This window comes from Phacochoerus africanus, chromosome 9 (assembly GCF_016906955.1).
Source record: "Phacochoerus africanus isolate WHEZ1 chromosome 9, ROS_Pafr_v1, whole genome shotgun sequence".
Classification (NCBI taxonomy): Eukaryota; Metazoa; Chordata; class Mammalia; order Artiodactyla; family Suidae; genus Phacochoerus; species Phacochoerus africanus.
The window spans coordinates 38434922-38461845 of record NC_062552.1 but is presented as its reverse complement, the minus strand read 5'-3'; the positions used below and the strand labels follow the sequence as shown (position 1 = coordinate 38461845).

At 54.1% G+C, this 26924-nt stretch overlaps 1 protein-coding gene across 1 annotated transcript in view; it reads left to right on the top strand.

Moving 5' to 3' along the window:
- The window catches only part of C9H6orf132 (chromosome 9 C6orf132 homolog), a 36053-nt gene extending 12364 nt beyond the window's left edge, over nucleotides 1-23689 (top strand). Inside the window, exons 3-5 of the mRNA XM_047796321.1 lie at nucleotides 15459-15534; nucleotides 17760-21267; nucleotides 21902-23689. Of these exons, the coding sequence (XP_047652277.1) occupies nucleotides 15459-15534; nucleotides 17760-21267; nucleotides 21902-22019 (3702 nt within the window). The 3' untranslated portion in view covers nucleotides 22020-23689. The remainder of the gene's footprint in view (nucleotides 1-15458; nucleotides 15535-17759; nucleotides 21268-21901) is intronic.
- Nucleotides 23690-26924: the final 3235 nt, after the last annotated feature.

The window sequence follows — 26924 nt, the reverse complement described above, 5'->3', positions numbered from 1 at the left end:
CCACCTCGGCTGCCACCTACCCCTGCCCTGAGCTGAGTGGACATCAGCTTCCCCCTCTGTCCATTCTCTTCCTTCCTGATGCCAACCCAGGGTGGCTGCTGGGAGGAGGCAGGCTGAAGGCAGACTGAGGCTTAACGGCAAGAGGGCTGGGATTAGGAGTGTCAGCTCCTCTGAGGTGAAACCTAAGGAGAGGTATGGGGAACTTGTGTGCCAAGACAAAGCGGTGGTGGGTACCTCCAGCTCAGCAGGATTCCGATTCCTCAATCACTGCTGGCTGCCTGCCCCATGCCAGGCCCTGCGCTGGTGCTGGGATTCAGAACTGACTCGGCCAGCCTTGCTCAAGGAGTTTTCTGCCCAGTGTAGGGGATGAATCAATAAACAGACTCTTTGAACACAGGCCAGAGCCAGAGCAGCCAATCCAGCCAGCTGTGGGGGGGGGGGTTGGTCAAGGAAGACTTCCTGGAAGAGGTGACGCCTGAACTTAAAGGTTAAAGAGCAGTGACCCCTGGGAGGGACCGATTTGTTTGTGGGTCTGAAACTACCAGAAACCAAAAACACCTTTCTGGAGCCTGTGGTTGGGCTTGTGTTCTCTAACAAGGGAAAGAGACTCAAAACAATTGTTCTGTGACTGGTTCTATTTACCACAATGAGATTCCTGGGTTTTCTGGAACAGCCTAGACCAGCACCGTCCAGTAGAGATATAATGCGAAACTCATGTGTAATTTAAAAATTTCTAAAATGGCAAAAAGAAATAGGGGAGTTCCCTGGTGGCACAGCAGGTTAAGAATCTGGTGTCACCACTGTGGCTCGGGTCACAGCTGCAGTGTGGATTCGATCCCTGGCCAGAGAATTTCCTCATGCCACTGGTACAGCCAAAAAAATATATATATATAGGCAAAACGAGTTGAAAGATGATCATTTCAACCATTAATCAATGTAAAAAGATGAATGAGATGTTTTACATTCTTTCTCCCATTCTAAGTCTTCCAGATCTGGTGTGCCAGACTTAGATCCCACAGCCCACTTGCTTTTTTTTTTTTTTAAAGGTTTATCGGAATATAGTTTATTTACAAGGTTGTGATAATTTCTGCTGTACAACAAAGTGATTCCGTCATATGCATACACATATCCATTCTCTTTCAGATTCTTTTCCCACAGATTATCACAGAATACTGGGTGGTTCCCTGTGTTGTACAGCAGGTCCCCATTGGCCAGTCATGCCATACCTCACAGTGCATATGCCAATCCCACACCCCCCGTCTGTCACATCCCGCTTCTGACTGGCAACATTTCAAGGGCTCAATAGCCACTTGTGGCCAATGGCTACTGTGTGCAGCGGCCCAGATTTAGAGCCTAAAGAGTCGATCCCTGGAGTTCCCGTTGTGGCGTAGTGGAAATGAATTTGACTAGTATCCATGAGAATTCGGGTTCGATCCCTGGCCTTGCTCAGTGGGTTAAAGGATCCGGCATTGCTGTGAACTGTGGGGTAGGTCACAGATGCAGGTTAGGTCCTGAGTTGCTGTGGCTGTGGTGTAGGCCGGCAGCTGCAGCTCCGATTTGACCCCTAGAAAAAAGAGTCAGTCTCATAAATCCTAGATTCACTACTGTCTGCGAGACCTGGATCTTGGCTGGGACAGTACTGTCACTGGGGTCATAGCATCTTATATGTCCATGAAGCTCTATTCTGCCTCAACGGACAAGGCACCTAATTCTGGTCTGAGTTTTCAGGGGCCCAGTAGACCTCACAGGACCCCATGCCTTCATCCCAGGTGCCCACAAGTTCTGCCCAGCACAGCCAGTCACAACCACCTCTCTCTCCCTGTCCCCAGGTTTTTCTGGCTTGTGCAAACTCACCACCCAGACCCCAGGACTCTAGATGGGAGGGACAGAGTCTTCTCCTTGCTGTGTCCCCAAGGCTTGTATGTGGAGGGCTGGGCACACAGACCTCTGGGAGCACAACGTTAAGTAATTTATTTTGTGCTTATAAAAGCCATTCATGGACATCACAGACACACATAGAAAATATAACACTTGGAGTTCCCATTGTGGCTCAGTGGTTAACGAATCTGACTAGCATCCATGAGGACGCAGGTTCGATCCCTGGCCTCGCTCAGTGGGTTAAGGATCCAGCGTTGCCGTGAGCTGTGGTGTAGGTCGCAGACGGGGCTCGGATCTGGTGTGGCTGTGGCTGTGGTGTAGGCCGGCGGCTACAGCTCCAAGAAGAACCTGTAACCTGGGAACCTCCATATGCCACAGGAGCAGCCCTAGAAAAGGCAAAAAGACAGAAAGAAAGAGAGAAAGAAAGAAAGAAAATACAACACCAAAACCAAAAATGTATAAAGCAAATGAGTCAAGCCCTAACCTCGTTTCCAGAGATGCGGAAAGCTCTCAGGGGGTTGTTGCACCCGTACATGCAGATGAAATAATTTTGAGATTTTTCTGTCGCCGGAGGTGAATTCGGTTCTCTCCCTTCACCTGCCCCCAACACACATACGAAAAGTTACAGAGGTGGGCGCCCAGGGCTGACACACCCGTTCGCGTTCTGGTTGTTAAAATATTGAAATACATGACTGTTGCCCCTTGAGTGGCTCTCCCAGTCCTGGCTCCTCCCTCGGATCTGCACCAGCAAGTAAAGGGTTAACAGGGCACAGCGGACTTGGTTCTGATTGGCCGGCATCCTGTATCCCCGCCCCGACCTGCCCACCGTCTTTGGGCCCGTCACTCAGTCAGCACCGGTAGCGGCTTTCTGCCCGCCTGCCTTCTGGTTTGGGTTCTCTGGTTTGGATCTGGTATGGGTCAACTGGGGCATGACTCGGAGGCTGCACAGGGTCGGGGGTGGCTGCTGGAACTGGTTTGGCAGCAGTCCTTCCCCACCAGCCTCCAACCCCATCCCAGGACATGGGGGCTTCTCCCCAGCTGGCTCCCAGCCCCTCGCTAGTGAGACCGAGGGATGAATGAATGCACCGTGAACCCAACCGCTGAGAGAGGCCTTGTCAGGCTCGCACCCGACGCATTATACACTGGCAGGAACTGAACCCAGAAAGGGAAGATCACACCGGGCTGTTGGTTCCCCGCTGAGCAGCTGACGAGATCCTAGCCAGTGACAGAGCTGTGTGATTGTGGCTGACACATGCGGGGCACTTACTGTGTGTCAGGCACCGTCACGCGTCTCGCACACGTTAACAGTCAGTAGAGCCACCCTCTTGGGAAGGTGCATCCCCATTTTACAGGCAGAGACATTGAAACAGGATGGGGAAGTACCTTGCTGAAGGTCAGACAGCTCCTAAGTGGCAGAGCTTGGATTTTTTTTTTTTTTTTTTAAGGCCCATGCGCATGGCATATGGAGGTTCCCAGGCTAGGGGTCCAATCAGAGCTGCAGCTGCCAGCCACAGCCACAGCAATGCCAGATCGGAGCCTCGTCTGTGACCTACACCACAGCTCACAGCAACACCGGATCCTCGACCCACTGAGCGAGGCCAGGGATCGAACCTGCGTCCTCATGGATGCTGGTCAGATGCGTTTCCGCTGAGCCACGAAGGGAGCTCCCAGAACTAGGATTCATAGCCAGGCTCCAGGGTCCAGGTTCTATTCAGGCCGTCTTACCTTCCCCTCTGCCATGACCTAGAGGCTCTTTTCTTCCTTCCCATCACCAGCCGCCGGAACCGCGTGCATTTCCCTCTCTGAACCCCTGCCCGGCCGCCAGGGCTTGCGGGACACCAGGGCTCTTGCCTCTTTGAGGTCAGAGACTCCTTTGAGAGCTTGGTGAGGCTATGGGCCACAGATGCACAATTTTGCCTACAATTCAGCAGAGGGGTCTCAGGCCTCTGGGAAGCCCACCTATGATGCACCTTGAGATTAGGAACCCAGCCGGCCCGTATCCCAGGGACATGTTTTGCTGCAGATTCAGATCACAAGATAGAGAGCAGCTCCCGACATGGTTCCTCACTGGCTCCTGAGTTGTGGGGAATCCGACTCCTTTCCTTCAGGCCCTGGGCTGGGTCTTCGCTTTCTTCTAGCTGGTCCAGGAGGCCAGGTGAGTGAGAGGCAGGAGGATAGGACCAGAGTGGGTGTGGGTTCACACACAGACACCCGTGCACACCCCGCCCCCCAGCCCCACCAGGGCAGGTGGGGAGCCGGGCCGAGGCCCAAGCCCTGCCTGCCACTGTCCTAACCAGCTGGGCCTTGCCCCTCCCTGTCCTCCCTTCCCACGCTCAGAGGGCACCTCCCAGGCAGGCCACCCCGGGGCAGGGGAGGCTCAAGGCAGCAGTGCCCATGACGGGCCCATGCTCTTCCTGGAGCACCATCTGGGCTGGGGCTCTCTCCTGAGTGCAGCGTCACTGTCAGCATCCCACACGAGCCCAAGGATGGATGGGTGTGAAAGGGAGGGCAGAGCTCGGGGGAGGGGGCAGGGTGCACAGCAGCAGGTGCTTCTGCCCCCTTCCTGGAGCGCCCTTACTCTGTTCGAGGTGACAGCGCAGAGGACAAAGGAATACATTCTCAGGCAGCCAGCAGCCCAAAGCCAGTTATGAAAAAGACCTTGGGGAGTTCCTGTCGTACCTCAGTGGTAATGAACTGACTAGTATCCATGAAGATGCAGGTTCGATCCCTGGTCTCTCTCAGTGGATTAAGGATCCAGCGTTGCTGTGAGCTGTGGTGTAGGTCTCAGATGTGGCTCGAATCCCGTGTTGCTTTGGTTGTGGTATAGGTTGCAGATGCGGCTCGGATCCCACTTTACTGTGGCTGTGGTGTAGGCCAGCAGCTGCAGCTCTGATTCGACCCCTAGCCTGGGAACCTCCATATGCCACAGGTGAGGCCCTAGAAAGAACCAAAAAAAAAAAAAAAGAAAGAAAGAAAGAGACCCCTGGGATCCCTCAGTGGCTGGGGCAGGATCTGGATCCATCCTCAGATAAGTGGCACCAATCCTGGCTCTGCCACTGGGCTGCTGGGTGGCTGAGGGCCAGGCCTTTCCTCACCCATCAGCAGGGGTTACACCAGATGTCCACTAGGTTTTCCTCAGCTGTGACTTTCTGTGTTAAAATAACTCGCTAAAGAAGGGGCAGGAGGTGGAGTTGGCTCCTCAGAGGCCCCCAGAGATGCCAGAGCCCTCGGAAGAGGATGGCACTCCAGGCACCAGGACCACCGCCTCTTCCTGCCCTGAGAGCTCTGAGGAACTGTGTTAGAATCACAGACTTCAGAGTTGGGGGTGTGGTGGCGGTGTGGACCGAGAGCTTGGCACTCACTAGAATGAGAAAACCGAGGCCACCCAGCTCATTAGAGGTGGAGACAGGCCCCAAGTCTGGGTCTCCTCCTCCCAATCCAGTCCTGTCTGCACCACTGTGGGCCTGAGCCCGGAAGGATGCCGTCTCCCCCATTTCCTTCTGCCTCCAAGGGGAAGCCCAGCCCAGAGCTGAAGCCAGCGCCTGCCCTTAGCTTTTGAGAGCTGAACTGATGGATCAGCTGGCGGTGGGGAGGTTGTACTTCTTTCTGGAGCTGCCTGTGGCCCCACCCTAGTCTGAATCCAGCCATCTCCAGGGTGATGCATATGAGGAATTAAAAATTAAATGCCAATGTGGCAAATATGGGGAAACTGGCCAGACAGGTCCCCAGGGGCGCCTGGGGCGGTGAGAGCTCCCTGGGTCACTCCACCCTCTGAGTCAGGCAAGCCTGGCTGTGCCTGAAGACGTGTCAGGCTGGGCCCTGGGCAGGAAGCCCCGCCTGTTCTGGACCCCCACCCTCTCTTCCTCAGCTGCTTGGAAGAGCAGCCCGAGTCAGAGGGATTTCTCCTTTCCACTTTTCCACGCCCTGCCGCAGGGGCTAGCTCATCTCTGAACTTGGCCCTGGCTCCCTTTAGGGCTGGGGTTCGAGCTCCTTTGGGTGTGCTGGAAAGGGCAGTTATTATTAGCTTTTGAGTGATTCACGTGGCTGACGTTCGCTGGAAGGGAGTGGTGGGGGGGGAGCTCCACGTGTTCCTGTGGGGGCGGGTGTCAGAAGCCTGCAGCCAGTGTACACCATATACGGCCAGTGTACACGGCTGTCTTCCCACCGCAGCCCCCGCCTCTGCCCACCTGACTCCTCCCCTCACAGTGAGGCCTCAGCCGGAACCTCCAAAGCTCCATCCACACCTGCATCCTCATCCACAAACAGGCACCCCTTGGCCACCCTTGGGCTCAGGGAGGTGAGCTCCCAGCTCCGACTGCTCTCAGTAGAACTGACCAGGCAAGAAACTCTAGAAGTGAGCTCGAGGCCGTTTAAGTCAGGGATTCTAGGGGGTTTGGTGCCTGGAGCAGGGTCGAGAAGGGGGTGACCCCATGAACTCTTTGCCCTGCAGGGAATCAGAGCAGGGCCCCCTGTGGCTCAGAGGCCAGGGAAGAACCCTGCTAGACTGGGTCTAAGAGCAGTTCTGGGATGGCAGGCTGGTCCAGATGGCTCACTGGTGGCATTCTCTGTTCCCCAGAAAGGGGTTGGAGCCACAGCAGAGGGTGGAGGCTGGGCAGGGAAATAATTGAGCTCTTTTTTTATTTTTTAAATTTTTTTTGTCTTTTTATGGCTGTACTTGTAGCATCTGGACTTTCCCAGGCTAGGGGTCGAATCTGGAGCTGCAGCTGCCAGCCGACACCACAGCCACAGCAATATGGGATCTGAGCCACATCTGTGACCTACACTGCAGTTTGTGGCAACTATGGATCCTTAACCTATGGAGCGAGGCCGCAGATGGAGCCCACATCCTCATGGTTACTAGTCAGGTTCTTAACCCTCTGAGCCACAATGGGAACTCTCAGGCTGTTATTTATTTATTTTCTTTGTCTTTTTTAAGGCTGCACCCATGGCATAGGGAGGTTCCCAGGCTAGGAGTTGAATTGGAGCTGTAGCCTCTGGCTTATATCACAGCTCACACAACGCCAGATTCGAGCCGATTCTGCGACCTATATCACAGCTCATGGCAACACTGGATCCTTAACCCAGGCCAGGGATGGAACCTGTGTCCTCATAGATACTAGTCAGATTTGTTTCTGCTGAGCCACGATGGGAACTCCCTGAGCTCTTTTTTTAAATGCTCACCAGTTCCCAACTTCAGAGAAGCTGCTGTGTGGGTAACACACTTCCTACCTTCACGCAGCCCCCCCAGAACCAGGAAACAACCAGCTGGGCTTCACTTGGCTGGGAACCTTGGGTGCCCAGAGAGGTTTCCTTGTGGCTCTCACTCTGGGGGTGCCCTGCTCCCCCAGCCTACAGAGCGCTGTCCCCAACCCCGCCTGGCTCTGACTCCGTGTCACCTCCCTCACCCCCTGCAGCTCCACACCCACCCTGAGGTGCCCCAGCCAGGCTCCTGGAGGAATCTGGTGAGGAAGATTGCATCCCACAATGTGTCGCTAAGACTTAGACTCAGACATTGTGTTGCTGAGACTTGGGCCGGTGCCCAAGGTCAAGCATGAATGGCCCATTGGCCCAGCCCCTGGTGACCCACCCTTGGGGTTTGCCTGGGTTCCGAGGAATCCCAGGCATGAGGATGTGACTGTCCCAGGCACAGGGAGGCCAAGGGGACAGGGCTAGGGCCAGGAGTGGGGTGAGTCCTGTTCCCTGAGCCCTTGGTGGTGCAGCTGGGGGCGAACAGTGGGCTCTGGTGTCTAAAACTTTAACGGGGAAGCAACCTCATTCTTGAATAGTGAATACGTTCCTCCTTTCTGCCTTCCTTCTCTCCTTCCTCTTTCTCTTTCTCTTTAACTCTGAAATGTTCCTGCTTCAAAGGCCCATAGGGGAGGAGTTCCCGTTGTGGCACAGTGGTTAAGGAATCTGACCGGGAACCATGGGGTTGAGGGTTCGATCCCTGGCCTTGCTTGCTAAGTGGGTTAAGGATCTGGCGTTGCCGTGAGCTGTGGTGTAGGCTGCAGACGCGGCTCGGATCCCAAGTTGCTGTGGCTCTGGCGTAGGTTGGCAGCTGTAGCTCCGATTAGAACCCTAGTCTGGGAATCTCCATACGCTGTGGGAGCGGCCCTAGAAAAGACAAAAAGACCAAAAAAAAAAAAAAAAAAGCCTTAGGGATTCCCGGGGACCTGACCCTGACCGTGGAAAATACCCATCCATTTCTTCAACCAGCCAGCCAGACACATCCTAGGGGCTGTGCCCGGCGCAAAGTATCCATGGACTCAGGCCACTGCTTACCCCTGAGATGTGCTAGGACTTGAGGATCGAGAGCCTGAGGAATTGCCTTTCCTCAGATGGCAATGGCGACCCCATCTTACAGATGAGAAAACTGAGCCTCAAAAGGCAAGAGAGGGAGTTCTTGTCGTGGCGCAGTGGAAATGAATCCGACTGGGAACCATGAGGTTGCGGGTTCGATCCCTGGCCTTACTCAGTGGGTTAAGGATCTGGTGTCCTTGAGCTGTGGTATAGGTCCTAGAGGAGGCTTGGATCCCATGTTGCTGTGGCTCTGGCGTAGGCCGGCAGCTGTAGCTCCAGATTCAACCCCTAGCCTGGGAATCTCCATATGCCACAGGTGCAGCCCTAAAAAAAAAAAAAAAAAAAAAAAAACCTAGAGAGAGACACAATTCCTGACCACTGACCTTGTGTCAGATTCTGTCTTTGAGACAATGGAGTTAAATTAAGATTGCCAATCAGGGGAGTTCCTGCTGTGGCTCAGTGGTAACGAACTTGATTAGTATCCATGAGGATGCAAGTTTGATCCCCAACCTCACTTAGCGGGTTAAGGATCTGGTGTTGCTGTGACCCACAGTGTAGATCACAGACTCGGCTCAGATCCTGCGTCTTGCTGTGGCTGTGGTATAAGCAGGCGGCTACAGTTCTGATTTGACCTCTAGCCTGGGAACTTCCATATGCTGAGGGTGCAGCCCTAAAAAAGACCAAAAAAAAAAAAATTGCCCATCGGATCTTCCTGCCTATAAAATTCATGCTCTTTCCACTTGATTACAAGAGTTAAAAAAATTAACTATTGTATTGGGTGTTTCGTTAATTATGAAGGAAACAGAAGTTCATTGTTAACTGAAAATAGAGACAAGTATAAGGAAAAAAAAAAAATATATATATATATTCTTCGAATAGCACTTCCGCCCCCAGCCTTCTTGCCAACTAATCATTGCTGGGTGACTTTTCAGTACACTGGGCTGTGATGGATTTTAAAGGGCTGCTTGTCTGAGCTGGGAAGCTGGCTTGCAACCCTCTGTGAGGTGGATGAGGTGATGCTAGCTCCTGGGTGTTGTTCGGGTGTGGGGACAGGGAAGGGCTGAGGCCCAGTTTCATGCGGGGTGCCCCATCTGGCAGGGCCAGGGCTAGACTCTGCCCCGGGCATTGAGGGAGGGTTGCTCTGCGGCAGAGTGTTGGGAGTGGCCATGGCGGTGGCCGAGGCTAAGCAGGGAGGCCCCCGAGGGCTGGCCCAACAGAGGTGCTCAGATGCTCATTTGCATATTCTCGTCATTGCTGTCACCCACAGGTTGACACACCCCTGTCTTGATGAAGTGCATCCTAGGCAGAATAAGAGCAAGAGCAAGGCTTTGGAAGCCTGAGAAGATGTGGGAATGAATCCCAAGCAGCTGCAGTGGTTCTCGAGGGCTGGGGAAGCGGGTGCAGCCAAATGATCTAGTGCCTTTTTCAAGCTATTCACCCACCCCCGGAACCTCCAGATGCTCCCTCCAAGGGGTGGTCTCTCTGCCATTCTGAAGATCCCTGCTGCAAGGAGCCCATTTGCTCAGAAGTCAGGTCTCAGGTACAATGGCGAGAAAAAGAAAAGAGCATGGAGCCCAGATTTTGTGCAGCGGGTGGGAGAACGTTGGCAGTGGCTGCAAGAGGGACAGCTCAGGAAAGGTCTTGAATGCATGTGAAGGTATTTGAGTTTCAGCCTCTGGACCAATAGAAGGGAAGGGACCTGCTCCGAGATGCATTTTAGAAAGAGCATCCTGGAGTCAGGCTTGAAGAATGCGGTAAGGCAGAGACCCTGGGAGATGATGGCAGCAGTCTGTCTGTCGGTCTGGGTGAGAGACAGGACTTGATGTAGGGCCTAGCTTGCCGTATGGCAGGAAGGAAGGGACTCAGGAAGTGCCTGGCAGAGCCAGGTGACAAGCTGGGTGTGCAGGTGATGACCAGATGCCTGGAAAGACAGTAATGCATAACCAGCTGTGGGTCTTTGGGCAAGTTACTTAACTCTCTGTGCCTCATTTAGCAATCACACCTATCTTGTCTCAAGCTGTGAAAAGGAAATGAGTTAAGAGATGGAAAGCACAGGAGTTCCCGTCGTGGCTTAGTAGAAATGAATCTGACTAGCATCCATGAGGCCGCAGGTTCGATCCTTGGCCTTGCTTAGTGGGTTATGGATTCGGCGTTGCTATGAGCTGTGGTGTAGGTCACAGACGCAGGGCTCGGATCCTATATTGCTGTGGCTGTGGTGTAGGCCAGCAGCTACAGCTCCAATTTGACCCCTAGCCTGGGAATCTCCATGTGCCCCTGGTGCGGCCCTAAAAAAAAGAGAGAGAGAGAGATGTAAAAAAAAAAAAAAGGAAAGAAAGAGCACATGGTACAGAGTAGGTGCTGAGCAAGTAGCAGCTCTTATCATTATTGTTGAGGTTGGGAGAACTGGGGATGAGAGAAGCAGGTGATGTGAGATGCTGGGGTCTGTCCAGTGGAGGATAAACGCTGGCTCCCTCAGCACTTTTTTGTTCTTTTGTTTGCTATGTTTTGTTTAACTTTTTCCATTGTAAAATACACATAACATAAAATTTACCATTTTAGCCATTTTATTTTATTTTTTTAATTTATTTTGTCTTTTTGCCATTTCTTGGGCTGCTCCTGTGGCATATGGAGGTTCCAAGGCTAGGGGTCGAATTGGAGCTGTAGCCACCGGCCTACACCAGAGCCACAGCAACGAGGGATCTGAGCCACATCTGCAACCTACGCCACAGCTCATGGCAACACCGGATCCTTAACCCACTGAGTGAGGCCAGGGATCGAACCCACAACCTCATGGTTTCTAGTAGGATTCGTTAACCACTGAGCCATGATGGGAACTCCCAAGCCCTCTTCTTAAGGAGGTTTTCTTTGCCTCAGTTCTCTAAGGCTCAGGGAGGCAGATGTAGAAATTCAACTCTCGTGGAGATGGATGCTGTTTACACCGGTGCATCTGCCCACTGAGATCTGTCACCATCCAGGGCACTTGATACCAGCTGCCTGGATCCCCATGGTGAGCAAGTGGAGTGATGTAGCTTCTGGGTCTGTTTTTCTAGGACTAGCATTAAAATGAGGTTGTATTTGCCTTCTCTGAATCCATGCCAGTGTGAGGGCTGGCAAGGTGAGCCAGCAGAGCTTGGGGGGTGTAAGGGGTTGGAGTGAAGTTAGCTGCGGCTTGAGGATGCTGTAGTTCAGTACAGGGGTGGGGTGGGCCTCCAGAAGGGTGGGCCTGAACTTTGATATCTGCCCCAAGCCTGATGGAGAATGGAGTGCCACGGCACCTCAAGCATTGGGACACCCCTGTGTGTCAGGGGTGGAGGGGAGGACCTGAAAAGCCTGAGCTGCTGTTCCAAGGCTGCTCAGGAGACAGACTTCCATGTTGTGGTCTTTGGTGTCTAAAACATTTTCAGAGTCAAGATCAAAGATGGGGAGTTTCTGTTTTGGCGCAGCGGAAATGAATCTGACTAGTAGCCATGAGGACACAGGTTCAATCCCTGGCCTTGCTCAGTGGGTTAAGGATCCGGTGTGGCCATGAGCTGTGGTGTACGTTGCAGACGTGGCTCGGCTCTGGCGTTGCTGTGGCTGTGGTATAGGTCAGCGGCTACAGCTCCAGTTCAACCCCTAGCCTGGGAACTTCCATATGCTGCGGGTATGGCCAAAAAAAAGAAAAAAAAGAAAAAAATTTTTTTTAATTTAATTTAATTTTAAAAAAAGATCAGGAGCTTCTGTCATGGCGCAGCGGAAATGAAATCTGACTAGGAACCATGAGGTTGCATGTTCGATCCCCGGCCTCACTCAGTGGGTTAAGGATCTGGTGTTGCCGTGGGCTGTGGTGTAGGCCGGCAGCTGTAGCTCCGAATCTGCCCCTAGCCTGGGAACATCCATATGCCTTGAGTGCGGCCCTAAAAAGTGGGGGGTAAAAAAGATCAAAGATGGGATGGGCAGTAGGACTTCCAGCCCATAAAGTCCCTCCATCTTCCCGGTCCACACATAATTATACGTAAGCACTCTGACCCAGAAGGTGCTTCTAGAATCCCAAGCAGCTCTGCTTTGATTGTTCACAATTTTTTCACCTTGGTGGGGCAGAGATTTAGAAGCTGTACTCCTTCAGCTCATACTGGCTTCCTGGGTCAGGAATATTTTCTCACTTGATCTCACAGTGGCTGCCAAGCAGGAGGTATGATCTCGTTTTCATAGGTGAAGAAACTGGGTCTCAGTGATTTGCAGGAAAGGTGGGTTGGGCAGCCTAGGTTTGCTCTCAGGCTCTGTTAAAGGATCGGAGATACCATAGTGCTGGCACACAGTAGGTGTATAAATGGTAGTTTAACATCGTTGCAGCGGCTCATCCAAGCTCATGTGCATGGGCAAAGTCCAGAGCATGAATGGAATGCAAAGACTTTTGATGATAAGACCCTGGGTCTTTCTACTTTCCAATTACGTGCAAAAGAGTAATTGGAGACCTCAACCCTGGCTCCGGAAGGCCTGGCCTCCATCTCAGCAAAATCAGAGTGTGCATACTTGATAGGGGTTATGAGACAGTCCGTGATGAGTGTGTGTATGTGTATGCGGTGTTTCAGAACGTCTCGGGTGACACTCCTTGGATGAGTTGGCCCCTATCCCTGCCCCTGGTTCAGGATCACTGGGTTTCAAAGATGTTAAGAACAGATGTGTGGGGAGAGTTCCTGCTGTGATGCAGCAGAAGTGAATACGGCTAGTATCCATGAGCATGCAGGTTCCATCCGTAGCCTCACTCGGTGGGTTAAGGATCCAGTGTTGCCGTGAGCTGTGGTGTAGGTCACAGACATGGCTTGGATCTGGCGTTGCTGTGGCTGTGGTGAAGGCCAGCGGCTGCAGCTCTGATTCAAACCCTAGCCTGAGGACCTCCATATTCCATGGGTGCGGTCCTGAAAAAGCCAAAAAAAAAAAGAACAGATGTGTGGCCGTGTGAGTCAAGTAAAGGCAGAAAAAAAACACTAGATGATGGAGCAAGGCCCTTGCAGCTTCAGAATTCTTTAAGAACAAGAAGAGGAGTTGTTTGTTGCCCTCAAATGACCAGAGACTTTAGAGAAGCAAAATAACCAGAGGTGAGGGCTCCATGGACCTGGGAGCACTGCATGTGGGACTAGAGACAGCTCACCAACATTTCGGAGCCTCAGCGTCCTCCACTGGCAAATGGGGCGTCAGCAAGGAGGAGCGTGCTTACTATCATGTGTTCAGATCGCAGGGCAAGGGGTATCATTGTTAGAAAGGGAGGGTGGGAGTTCCCGTTGTGGCTCAGAGGTTAACAAATCTGACTAGCATCCATGAGGCTGTAGGTTCGATCCCTAGCCTCGCTCAGTGGGTTAAGGATCCAGCACTGGCGTGAGCTATGGTATAAATTACAGACACGGCTCAGATCTGGCATGGCTGTAGCTGTGGTGTAGGCTGGCAGCTACAGGTCCGATTGGACCCCTAGCCTGGGAACCTCCATATGCCTTGAGTTTAGCCCTAAAAAGACAAAAAGAAAGAAAGAAATGGAGGGTGGGAAGAGCCTGCCCAACCCCCAGCGTCAGGGATGAGCATGAACCAGACATGTGGGTCGGAAGGACCCTGGAGAGGGTGTCGTCCAGCTCAAATGCAGGGTGGCTGTAACAGCAGAGCAGGAAAGAAAAATTGGCTGGAAGGATGCGAGGTGTTGAGGACCTTGAAAGCGACCATAAAATGCCCCACAGCTCCTCCAAAGGACAGGTGTGTGGACATTGTTGACATATGGAAATGTGTGTTTGAGGGGAAAAAAACAGAATGCAAACTAGTATGTACAAACTGACAGCTGTGTAAACGCTTATGGGCTGCTGAGCTGAGCAATCAAAAGGGCAGTGCAGCCGATACTCCAGTGCACCGCTTTTCATTTATTTACTTTTCTGTAAATACCTAATGAAAACTGAGCGTGAGCAGGAGGCCAGGTTGAGAGCTTTGGCTTTTATCTTGTGGCTATGCATGGGGAGTCCCACAGAACTTTTTTGTTTGTTCTGTTCTGTTCTATTAAGATACAATTCATATACAGTTGGTTGTCATTATTTACAGATTCTATATCTGCAAATTCGCCTACTCACTAAAATTGATTTGCAACAGCCCCCCAAATCAATACCCTAGACGCTTTGGACATACACAGAGCAGTGAAGTTTGAGTCACTTGAAGCACGCAGCCCATGCTTTCTTGTTCAGCCCTCGTACTGTAAATGTGTCCTTTTCTATTTAGTGCCATGTTTTTCAAATTTCTTTGCTTTGTGTTGGTGATTTCGATATTTAAAATGCCCCCTTGGGAAGTTCCTGTTGTGGCTCAGCAGAAATGAACCCAACTAGCACCCATGAAGTTGCCGGTTCCATCCCTGGCCTCACTCAGTGGGTTAAGGATTCAGCGTTGCCATGAGCTGTGGTGTGGGTCACAGACGCGGCTTGGATCCTGTGTTGCTGTGGCTGTGGCATAGGCCGGCCACTGTAGCTCCAATTGGACCCCTAGCCTGGGAACCTCCATATGCTAGGTTCGGGTACAGCCCTAAAAAGAAAAAAAATAGCCCTCACGCATAGTGCTGATGTGCTATCTGACATTCCTACGTACGAGGAGGATACCAGGTGCCTTACAGAGAAAATAACTGTGTTAGATGAGCTTCGAAGGTGTGTGTTATGGTGCTGTTGGCTATGAGTCCAGTGTCAGTGAGTCAACCATAGATATTAAATAAAGCGTCTTTAAACAGAAGCACGTATAAAACAAAGTTATGTATTGATCAGTTGATGAAAGTGCTTTGACCAAAGTTTATAGGAACCTAACGCTGTAGTTCTCTCCAGGCATTGATCCAGTTTTTGCTATTTCAGTGTTCGCAGCAACTTTACAGACCCTAACTACTGGGAATAACAAGAGTCGATGGTATCATAAAATTCAGCCTTTTTTTTTTTGTCTTTTCAGGCCTGCACTCAAGGCACATGGAGGTTCCCAAGATAGGGGTTCAATCAGAGCTATGGCTCTGTACCACAGCTCACGGCAACGCTAGATCCTTAACCCACTGAACAAGACCGGGGATCGAACCCACAGCCTCATAGTTCCTAGTGGGATTCGTTTCCTCTGCGCCACTACAGGAACTCCAAAATTCAGCCTTTTAAATGAGCCTTTTCACATATTGGTACACTCACGAGGTTGCACGAGCATCACCGTCACGGCAGAGTTTCCAGTGGTAAAACGCCCTCACAGAGCAGTGATTTAAAAACAGTCCGTCTCTCTCTCTGTTCCCTAATTGTTCTGGTCTCTTTCAGGATGCCCAGGAGAACCATGGACTAGCTGTACCCACCCCCTCTGTCCCACACGACTTTGCAGACAAAAAAGTGACAGGTAAGAGGACCCCAGGCTTGGGGTTTGTTCATCCTTCTCTCTTTTTTTTTCTTTTTAGGGCCACACCTGTGGCATATGGAGGTTCCCAGGCCAGGGGTTAAATCAGAGCGCCTACCCCACAGTGATAGCAATGCCAAATCCGAACCGCATCTGTGCTCTACACCACAGCTTGCAGCAATACCGGATCTCTAACCCACTGAGCAAGGCCAGGGATTGAACCCGAGTCCTCATGGATATTACTCAGGTTCTGAACCTAAAGAGCCACAGTGGGAACAGCCTGTCCATCTTTCTTTTTCCTTCCTGAAGCTCAAGCATCTAGTCCCCCTCCCCAGCTGGTGGTAAACCTGGAGTCCCCCTGCCTCTTGGGTGCTGGCTGCAGTGGGTGGGAGAGGAGGGAGCCGGGGTTGGCCATGGCCCAGAGGGGGACGGCTGAGGCCAGAGCAGGAACAAGGGCAACATGAAGGATAGAAAGAACCCTGGAGTCTGATAGACCCAGCTTCAAATCCCAGCCCCACTGCATATTAGCTTCATTCCCTGGGGACAAGCCACTTAACCCCTTGTACCTCTGTGTCTCCCAACAAGCCATGGGCAAGACAGTTCCAGCAAACCAAGTACCAGATGGGATGTAAGTCACTTCCTGTCATACGTCCGCTCAAAACCTACCAGTGACTTCCCCTGTCACCCAGAGGAAGGGTTCTTGCCAGGACCGCCAGGATCTGGCCACACCTGGCCTCCTGTCCCTCTGGCTATCCGATCTCACGCTGCTCCTTCAAGAGCCAGGCACGTTCGCAGCCCCTGGTCTGCCTCTGCCCTGACCGTTCTTTCCCTGCACATGCGCTCAGCTCTCTCTCGCCCTCATTCCCCTGAGCATCAGGGTCACCTTCTCAGACAGGTCTTCCCTGACCACCCTATTCATATTGCACCCCCAGCACCTCCCCTGGGGGTTCTCGCCCATGTTACTCACCACAGGACGTGGTAGTAATTTATGAATTACTTATTCATTGTCTGTCTCATCATCCCATTAAAACACAAGCTCGGGGGGGGGGGGCAGCATTTTGACTGTTTTTTGGTTTGTCTTATGCTGTATCCCAGCTCTGAACACTTGGGTGCTCCGTGGCTGTTGGTTTCCCCACTCTTTCTGGTGTTTGTTTTGAAGTCCAACGGCTGGGAGGAACCCTTCCGAGCTGTCCATTTCAGGCTGTTCCGCTCTGTGCTAGAAGCTGGCAGGGGGTGGGGGGTGGGGTGGGGAGTAACCAGCACCTCTTGGTGGCCTGGGGACTCCAGGGAGGGGGCAGGGACCGGGGCCAAGAAGGGAAGGATGTGAGCCAGGGGCCAGGGACTTAGCATTTCTCCAGTTCATCCAGGTCACGTCGCCTCCTTTCTATACACCCCCATCCATCCTGCAGCCCAGAACCTGTTCCGGAAGTTCTCTGCAAGGTGGAAAGCTGGCTTCCTGGCAGATTCAGGGTGTTTAGAAAGCAGGAGTCACTCGCGCAAATTTCTCTCTTCCGAATTTAAGCCAGACTAGCTCACTGAGCTCTCCAGGCCCAAACCCAACCATGACTTCCTGTCTCTCTCCCACGTTCCCTCCGTTTGACATAAACTGGAAAGTTAAGCACAAGTGTTGGTAATCAAAGAGGTTACCACTCGTTAAGTGCCTACAATGGGCCTAGCACCATTTGTGATACGTTCTTTTTATGCATTTCCATGAATTCTCTTCCTTAATCCTCACAATGGCTTTATGGGGTAAGTGCTGACATGATGCCCATTTTACAGATGATGAAACTGAGGCTTGGCAAGGTTAATGAGTGTGTCCAAGGTCACACATTTAATAAGTGGCAGAGCCAGGATTTGAACCCTGGCCTTTCTAGCTTTGTACCAGCCAAGGCGCCTGTAAGAAACAGAAGGTGGGACTAACCGAAGAGGGTTTAGGAAAGGACTGTGAAGAGTGGGGAGAAGGGTGGGGCGGGACCCTCAGGTGGTGAGGGACCCTCAGGTGGTGAGAGAGAAGATTCAATACAAGCTGCAGAGGCTATGCCAGGAGCAGCAGACCCCTCCCTAGGAGAAGAGGGTCACTCCCAGGACAGCTCAGAAGCCTGGAGGCATGGCTGCTCCTTACTTGGTGTTCAAGAGCAAACGCAGGAAACCCGCCATTCTCTCGGGAGCCCCCCCAGCCCGCCATGTGCTGCCTCCTCGCCTTCATCGATGCCTCTCCCTCCTTCTAGGAGCCAGCACGCTCGTCAACGGCAACCTCCGGTTATACAGCTCTGTGGGGGACCTAAGGCCTGGCTGCTATGATGACTCACTCATCCCCCCACCTCCCCCAGGCCCCGCGCCGCCACCACCCTCGGCCCCATCGCAGCCTCCACGGGAGCCCTCGCCACCACCTCCACCTGCCACAGCTCCTCCGCCTCCTCCCCTGCTGCTGGAACCCCCTCCACCACCCACCACGGCCCCACCCCTGCCCCCGGTAATGGGGGCCCTCTCCTCCCCATCCACACCCACCCCTCCTGACTTCATTCCACCTGCGCCCCCCTTGACCGCTCAGGCCCCGCCCCCACCCCTTCTGCCAGCCCCAGCACCCCCAGCTCCCGTGTCCCCTCGTAACACCGGGACTCCCCTCTTTCCCACCTCGGGTGTCACCAAGTGGAAATCGGAGGCGGCACTGAATGGCAGGCAGCCAGAGGCCCCCCGAAGCAGCCCCCCCAGGAGCCCTGCTGAGCCAGAGGGGAGCCTCCTGGGACCTAAGCCAGAGCCCCACCTCACCTTCCCCCGCTCATTCAAGGTGCCGCCCCCAACCCCGGTCAGGACTTCGTCCATTTCCACTCAGGAAACACAAGAGGCTCTTCCCTGGGAAGAAGGGGCCACCAAGAAGGCCTCCAGTCGACTCCCACTGCCTCCCAGCTTCCACATCCGCCCCGCGTCGCAGGTCTACCCCGACAGGGCCCCTGAGCCAGACTGCCCCAAGGAGCCCGGGGCTTCAGCACCAGCCAGCCCGAGGCCAGGCCAGTCCCGGGCCTGGACCAGGGAACAGGCTGAGACTCCGCCTCCGGCCCCGCCCCTGCCCCCTCCCCCACCCCCACTCCCTCCCCCCGCACCCCCACTGCCCCCTGCTGCCCCTCCTTTGCCATCTGCAGAGAAGGCAGCCCCTCCACCTCCTGGGTTTAAGAAAGGCCCCAAGTCTGGCTCTCCTGCTCCCAAACCCAAACCCGACCCCCCCAGCCCAGAGGACACAGGCTCCTCAGAGTCTGTGGACTGGCGGCATCCCAGCCAGATGGAAAAGCTACGGAATGAGCTGTCAGCCTACCTCTCTGGCTCCAGGAGAGAGGACCGATTCCCCGGTCACAGGCCAGGCCCAACTGCAGCCTCCCAGGTGAAGGAGAGCCAGAAGGGCCTCGGCCTGCCCCAGAAGGAGGCCCCCTCCAGTGTTCCTGAGGAGAGTCCCTGCAGCCTGCCTGAGAAGGAGGCGGCCACCAGCCTGACCCTCCCCCCTGTGGACTACAGCCCCCAAGATTCACCAGCTCCCAGTGTGCGGCAGATCCGGAATAAGCTGGAGGCCCAGCTTTCCTCATCAGCAGAGGATGCCAAGCCCAGCATAGGGTCTCTGCCTCCCAAACCTCGGCTAGAAGGGAGAAGAATCTTTGAAAACAGGGTTGATAATGGCAAATTCTCCAAGCCTGTAGCCAAGACTCTGCCACCTCTGTCCACCACCCCTCCACAAACCACACCACTCCAGTCCCAGGCCACGCCTGGACCAGCTACACCATGTCAGGCCACGCCTGGACCAGCCACACCACCCAAGGCCACACCTGGACCAGCCATACCACCCAAGGTCACACCTGAACCAGCCACACCACCCAAGGCCACACCTGAACCAGCCACCACACCACCCAAGGCCACGCCTGGACTAGCCACACCACCCAAGGTCACGCCTGGACTAGTCACACCACCCAAGGTCACACCTGGACCAGCCACCACACCACCCAAGGCCACGCCTGGACTAGCCACACCACCCAAGGTCACACCTGGACTAGTCACACCACCCAAGGTCACACCTGGACTAGTCACACCACCCAAGGTCACACCTGGACTAGTCACACCACCTAAGGTCACACCTGGACTAGTCACACCACCCAAGGTCACACCTGGACCAGCTACCACACCACCCAAAGCCATGCCTACACCAGCCACACCACCTAAGGTCACACCTGGACTAGCTACACCACCTAAGTTTACACCTGGACTAGCCACATCACCTAAGGTCACACCTGGACCAGCCACAACACCTAAGTTCACACCTGGACTAGCCACACCACCTAAGGCCACTCCTGGACCAGCCACACCACCCAAGGCTACACCTGGACCAGCCACACCACCCAAGGCCACTCCTGGGCCCATCACACCATCTGCAGCCACAACTTTGCCCATCACTTCATTCCAGCTGACACCAGAGAAGAACCTAGTCCCAGCTGGGCAGTGGGAGAAGCCAGAACGTCAAGAGCTTACAGAGCCATCCAGGCCAGAGGCAGAAGGGCGCTCCCCAGAGGCCAGTAAGCCTCCTACACAGGGAGCCCTCTCATCTCCAGCCCTTCCCTCAAAGACATTCCCCAGCCGAGAAGAGGTGACATTTCTCTACAAGCTCCATCGCAGCCAGAACAGTCCCAGCAGAGAGGTGGCCATGGTGATGCCCATGCCGCCCATAGGAGAGACTGCCAGGGCAGGGGAGCCTGTGGAGGTGAAGGAGCCCCAGGGGCTGCCAGCCAAACCCCCAACCTCAGCCCAGCCTACTGACGAACTCCTAAGGCACCCAGTGACGGGGGAGGTGGTGGAGCAGGGCTCCCCGATGGCCCTGCTCCTGGCAGTCAGGCAGAGGGCACAGAAGGGGAGGCCCAGAGGGGCTGCTTTGGACCGGTCCTCGCTGCCAGGGAGTCTCCGTGACCACAGCCAGCCAGAGGCAGGCTCTGACAACATCCTCTACAGAGAAGGCCTGCCCAACTCCTTCACTGTGGTACCCAAGGTACCCAGTCAGTGGAAGCCTCAGCCCGGCAGAGACCTAGAGGACACAGAGCCCAGCCGCAGGCACAGCTGGACAAAGGCAGAACCCCAGGGCCCCGCCGCCTGGGAAAAATCAGCGCCCTCCAACGTTCCCCAGGGCCATATGCTGCCCAAGTCCTTCTCTTCCCCGCCGTCTCCCCACAAGAAGGAGGAGGAGGAGGAGTTCAACTTTGAGGTCATCCCACCGCCGCCAGAGTTCAGCAATGACCCCCAGCCCCCGGTCCCGGCGCTCCAGTATCTGGGGCCCCGGGCCTCCCCTCCCCGGCACAACTTCTCAGACTCCGGGCCCTCCTCTGACGCCGGCCCCGCTCACACCTTCTCCCGCTTTCCCACGGATGCCGGCTCCGCTGGGGGCACGGGAGGCCTGGACCGATTCTCGGGCGGGAGCCGTTCGCTCATCAAGAAGCGCCTGTACGTCGGGGAGCCCCACCGCAGCCCCGGGCCGCCCCGCGGCGGCACCGGCCGCAGCCTGAGCACCCCCAACTGCTTCGGGCCGCCTCCAGGAGGGCCCTTCGCAGCGCCCGGATGCCCGGAGATGCGGAGAGTCAACTCGGCGGGCCGCGCGCCGCCGGGCGGCCTGCACGCGCTGAAGATGTCCCTAGAGGGCGCCGCCCGCGGAGAGGCCAAGTACAAGGCGCCCGGCGGCGGCGACTGCGGCCGCGCCCCGGCTGCTAGCAGGTGAGCCGGGGGCGGGGGTGATGGAGGGAGTCTGGGCCGGGAATCCAGGGGAGAGGGAGGCTCAGCCCTGGATCACACGGGAGCTGGCCAGACCACGGCCGTCGGTCGGGGACTTTTGGTTTTCTCCCCACTGGCCCTCAGGGCCGGGAGAGGGGAAAGAGGAGAGAGGTGCACTTCGCCGGGAGAGGGCGCTGTTGGCGCTTCCCTTCTCTGCGTGTTTAACTCCTCTTACCGCCTTTCTTTTTTCTTGCTCCCTCTTCCGGCATCCGCCAGCAGCTCCATCTTCTCTCTGCTCTTTTCCACCCCTCCGAGCCCCAGGGTTCAGCCCCAAGTGTGGGGTGGGGAGATATCTGCGTAGTCCCTGGGAGCTGGCATTTCCTCCCACACACACATGCGTCCTGAGCCAGGCTAGGAGCTCTGAGCAGGCGGGTATTAGGCAGGTACTCTGGCCCGCAGGGCGGAGCCGGGAAGGAGCCAATACCGGGGTAGCACTTCGGGATGCTGGGCCCCGAGCTTGTGGGGCAGATCCTTAGCGCTGAGCCCCATCCATCCTCTTGCGCTCTGGGGGAAAAGGGAGGGGTGTGGGTTAACCAGATGCAGATACTAACCCCATCTCTCTCCTGCTCCCCACCAGGACTCCCCACAGCAACCCCCACTATGGAGGCTCCATCAACACATTCACCGTGAGGCCCGGAACCCGCCAACCCATCTCCTATGCCTACTCGGGGGCCCATCGAAAGGCTCCATCCTGAATCCAGGGTCTTCTCAGTTCTCCTCCAAGGGGTCAGATCCCGGCACTTGTTTTTGTAGGGGTGGGAGGGACGCACAGGTGTGAGGGAGCCTCACTCAGAGGCGGAGGAGTCGTTGTTGACAGACGACAAGGAGTGAAGCAGTGGCCCCAGGAAGATCAAGATTAGACTTCGATGGGTCACTGCTGTGGTTCAGGTTCAATCCCTGGTCCTGGGACTTGTGGCCGAAAAAAAAAAAAAAAGGAAGAAGATTGGACTTTTGTTTCCCAAAGCCCTGGTGTGACTGTGGACTGTCTGCAGATGGGGTGGGAGGGGGAAGCAGGGGAGAGAGGATGACCTTTGAAAGACCCGGAGCCTTGAGTTTTCCCTGTCCGGTACTATTTACTTTAGTAAGGCTCATTTAAAGCATTTTTCCAAGCAGGCCTGCTGAGCAGGTTCTGAAAGCGGGGGCTGGGGCACTCTGAAAGGGAACCCATTGGGATGGCTGGGATTACTGGCCTCATAAAAGGCTGAGGCTCTTCGGCCTCCATCCATCCACCAGTTGCCACTCTACGAGGTGACACTGGGGGTTCCTAGGTTAGAAGCCACATTGAGGTGGGACCAGGAATATGCACATACAACCTATGGAGAAGGTCCTGGAACAAAGTGCTTTGCGTTGACCAAGGGTGGGGATCGGGGCACGGATGGTTGATTGATTTCTCCCTGGTCCTTAACTACAAGAAAGCCTAGAGGGAGAGAGAAGATTGAAAGTGTGGGATGGAAGACAGAGGATTAAGGCTTTGCATTTCTGCTGAGATCCAGGCAGCCATGATTTGGGGGACTGGGCCCGAGGAGCCAGAAAGCCTGGGGCTTGACACGAGAGGCCTTACATGGCAGGTCCCATGTAGGATTTGGGAGGCCATCATTCCCAATCCCATACTACAGGTCTCCGATATTATTTAGGCCTTAAAATGTGTGATCAAGATGCCAGAAGGTCTTGGAGAGTGGGAGGCAACGGAGGTGGAGAGGAGTTTGCTGCTGGCGGGGGGAAGTGTTTTGGAAAGTCGCGAGTGGCAGGACCAGGCCCATGCAGGGCAGGGAGCCCTGTCAGTCGGGAGACCATTTGTCCTTTGCCTGGAGAGTCTGGGTCAGGGCTTGTTTCCCAGTGAATTTGAACCCCTTCCACTTTCACAAACATCCTGGTTCGGACTTTTTTGAGGTCTAGTCACCACACCTGTCAGAAGACAGTATTCCCTGGTGAATCTTCCGTCTTCAGGTTTGGTGGGTCAAATTCCTGGAGCCAGGCCAAGGCCAGCTACCTGGGTAAGAAGGCAGGACAGAGGAGTGGGCCAGTCGGGGCAGCCAGGGAGCAGTTCCCTTTGGGGGGCACGATGTTGGATCTTTGTGATGTGTGCTAACCAGCCAAGGTCCTGGGGTGTGGGGACAACAGATGAGCCACTTCAAGGAAAGAGATTGCAGGGCTAGGCAGGCGCCCTGATGGGGCAGGAGCTGGTTACTGGTGTCCAAGAAGCGAACCCCACCCCACCGCCAGCCCTGGCTCTCTCTCTATGTATGTATTTTCCCTGTACTACGTTTTATACAAGAGTTCACTAATTTATCTGCTGGGTTAAGGCTTGAGGGGTGGGGGGGTGTTCCCATCGTGGCTCAGCAGAAACAAATCTGACTAGCATCCATGAGGATGCAAGTTCGATCCCTGGACTCGCTCAGTGGCTTAAGGATCCGTCATTGCCATGAGGTCACAGATCCGTCATTGCCATGAAGTCACAGATGCTGTGGCTGTGGTGTAGGCCGGCAGCTACGGCTCTGATTCGACCCCTAGCCTGGGAACCTCCGTGTGCCACCGGTGCAGCCCTAAAAAAAATAAAGAAATAAAAAAGGCTCGAGAGGTGGGGCGTGGACCCCAGCTGGATCTCGCTCTATGATGGACAGGGAAGGGCTGATTCCCTTCTGGCTTGGGAAATAAACAGGCCGGTTTGGATGGCCTCCAGCTCTATGGCTGTGGATTGATGTCTGGGAGCTACTGGGGATGTGACAAGAGGTGGGGAGGGCTCAGCTGAGGAAGGCCGAGCACAGGGTGGTAGCTGAACTGGTGAGCCGTTAGGCTGGGCCCACCTCTCTCTCCTGACCCTTAGGTTTTGTTCTCCAAATCCTTCCCAGGAAGGAGCAGAGCTGATGTCTGATGACCAACCGTGCAAGTCTCTTTGACTCTCAGAACCTCAGTTTCTTCTTCTGTACAATGGGTGTGATAACCTGCCTCATAAGGCTGCTGTGATGATTAGAGAGAGTCATGCACTCCTTTAACAAGGAATTGAGTGACTCCTAGATGGCGGGCACTGTGCTTAGTGTGGATACACAACAATCAACACGCAGATATATCTCCTGCCCGTGGCGAGACTGTAGTCTCGTGGAGGAGAAAGAATGGAAGGAACACACAGCAACAGCCTGGACTGTAATAGTGGTGGGTGGGAGTTCTCTTGTGGTGCAGCGGGTTAAGGGCCCAGTGTTATCACTGCTGTGGCGCAGGACACCATTGTGGCGCAGGTTTGATCCCTGGCCCAGGAACTTCTCCATTCCATGGGCATGGCCAAAAAAAAATATGTATATATATATATATAATATATATTATATATATATATATATAGTGTGTGTGTGTGAAATATTGTTTTTTATTTTCTTAAAGTATAGTTGACTTACAATGTTCTGTAAATTTCCGCTGTACAGCAAAGTGACCCACTCATACGTTATTTTTCTCATATTCTCTTCCATCATAAGAGATTGGATACAGGTCCCTGAGCTATACAGCAGGACCTCATTGCTTATACACTCTAACTGTAATAGTTTGCATCCACTAACTCCAAGCTCTCAGGCCATCCCACTCTATTCCCTCTCCCCTGGCAAACACACATATATTATACTATATTTTTAATATAATAAGTGGTAGGAGTTCCCGTCGTGGCTCAGTGGTTAATGAATCCGACTAGGAACCATGAGGTTGTGGGTTCGATCCCTGGCCTCGCTCAGTGGGTTAAGGATCTGGCATTGCAGTGAGCTGTGGTGTAGGCCAGCGGCTACAGCTCTGATTAGACCCCTAGCCTGGGAATCTCCATATGCCGCAGGTGCAGCCCTAGAAAAAGACCCAAAATGGTAGGAAGAAAAGGAACACAGACTATGAGATTAATTGGAGGGCGGGGAAGAGGAGTGGATTTACTTTGACCTGCTGCTCAGGGAAGATCTCTTAAAATGGTGACATTTATGCCGATGAGGCCAGGCGTCCAGCCCCTGCCTGGGACTCAGTAGTTGCTCAATAAACTGCATCTTTGGGTGATGATTACCTTATGTTTGTGTGTGGCCCTTCCTGGTTTTCCATAAAGCTTTGACCCGGTGTCTTTCACTTTTCCGGAGGAGGACACCGAGAACCAGAGGGCCTCTCCAGACAATGGGAGAGGGGGCATTGTTTCCTCCTGCGTCTGAGCCTTCTGGGGGCGGGGGGTGGGGGGGGTTGTCGGGAAAGGGAAGCAGGGAGGCTGACTCATGAATCCAGCAACTTAGTGCTTCCAAGAAGGGCCTCGCTGCTCACCTCCTGGGGCTCCCTTGTTCTCCTGTGTCACCGCCCCCTACCCGCATCTGGTTAACAGAGTCAAGGCAGGGGCCCAACTCCCTATAGGACTTGGGGCTCCATCTCTGGCTTTTCTTCCCTTTCTGGTCCCACCTAACTCTTCTTCTCCCTCACCTGACATGGAAGGGGCAGCAGGAGTTGGGGAGGGTTGGGGCGTCGGGGTCCCACATCTGGCTCTGCCTCTTGACAAGTTGTGTGACCTTGGGTCTCAGCGAACAAGTGCATCACAAGTGACAAGGATGGGAGTTCCCATTGTGGCTCAGAGGGTTAGGGACCTGAAGTTGTCTTAGTTAGAATGTGGGTTCCATCCCTGACCTCATCAGTGGGTTAAGGATCCGGCATTGCCACAAGCTGCAAGGTAGGTCATGGGTGCAGCTGGGCCTCGACCCCTGGCCTGGGGAACTTCCATGTGCCACGGGTGTGGTAGTTAAAAACAAAAAAGTGACAAGGATGGCCTCGTGCTGTGTGTGGGTCTTGAAATTTGTTAGTCCCAGATCTCTTTTAAAAAGCTGATGAGAGTTTTGGATCCTCACCCCAGAATGATGTCCCCACCTGCATTTTCACACATTATTTCCAGGATCCCATGATCCCCCACAAACTGGGCTCCATATACTTCACACCAGGAACTCCTGACACGACGGTTGTTTGGTAACCACCAACACATACTTAGTTTTGACTGTTTGGAAAGTTCATTCCTTCCCTCCTCTACTTGCCACGGTCCTTGAAAATGTGTTGGCTTCATAATACTTCTTATTCCATGTTGTTGCTGAGAAAATGAAGGCCCCAAGAAGAAAAGCAAGTTGCTCAGGGTAGCCCACCTGACTCCAAACTGCTTCCTCACAGCCCCCCTTTAGCTGTACACATGCCCGCCAGCTCATCCATACCCCAGGCATAGCGCCCCCTTTCCATCAGGGTGGGCGTGGTGGGGGCAGGGGCACTGAGGAGGGAAAAGCTCATAGAGAAAGTGAATGGGGGAGTTCCCACTGTGGCTCAGCGGTAACGAATCCGACTAGTATCCGTGAGGACGTGGGTTCCATCCCTGGCTTTGCTCAGTGGTTAAGGATCTGGTGTTGCCATGAGCTGTGGTGTAGGTCGCAGATGTGGCTCGGATCTGGTGTTGCTGTGGCTGTGGTGTAGGCTGGCTGCTGCAGCTCTGATTCAATCCTTAGCCTGAGAACTGCCATATGCCACAGGCGTGGCCCTGAAAAGGCAAAAAAAAAAAAAAAAAAAGCAAATGGGTGTAGGTGGCACAGGTGTTTCTGGATCGGGTTGGTCACACCTTGGTTTCTGGA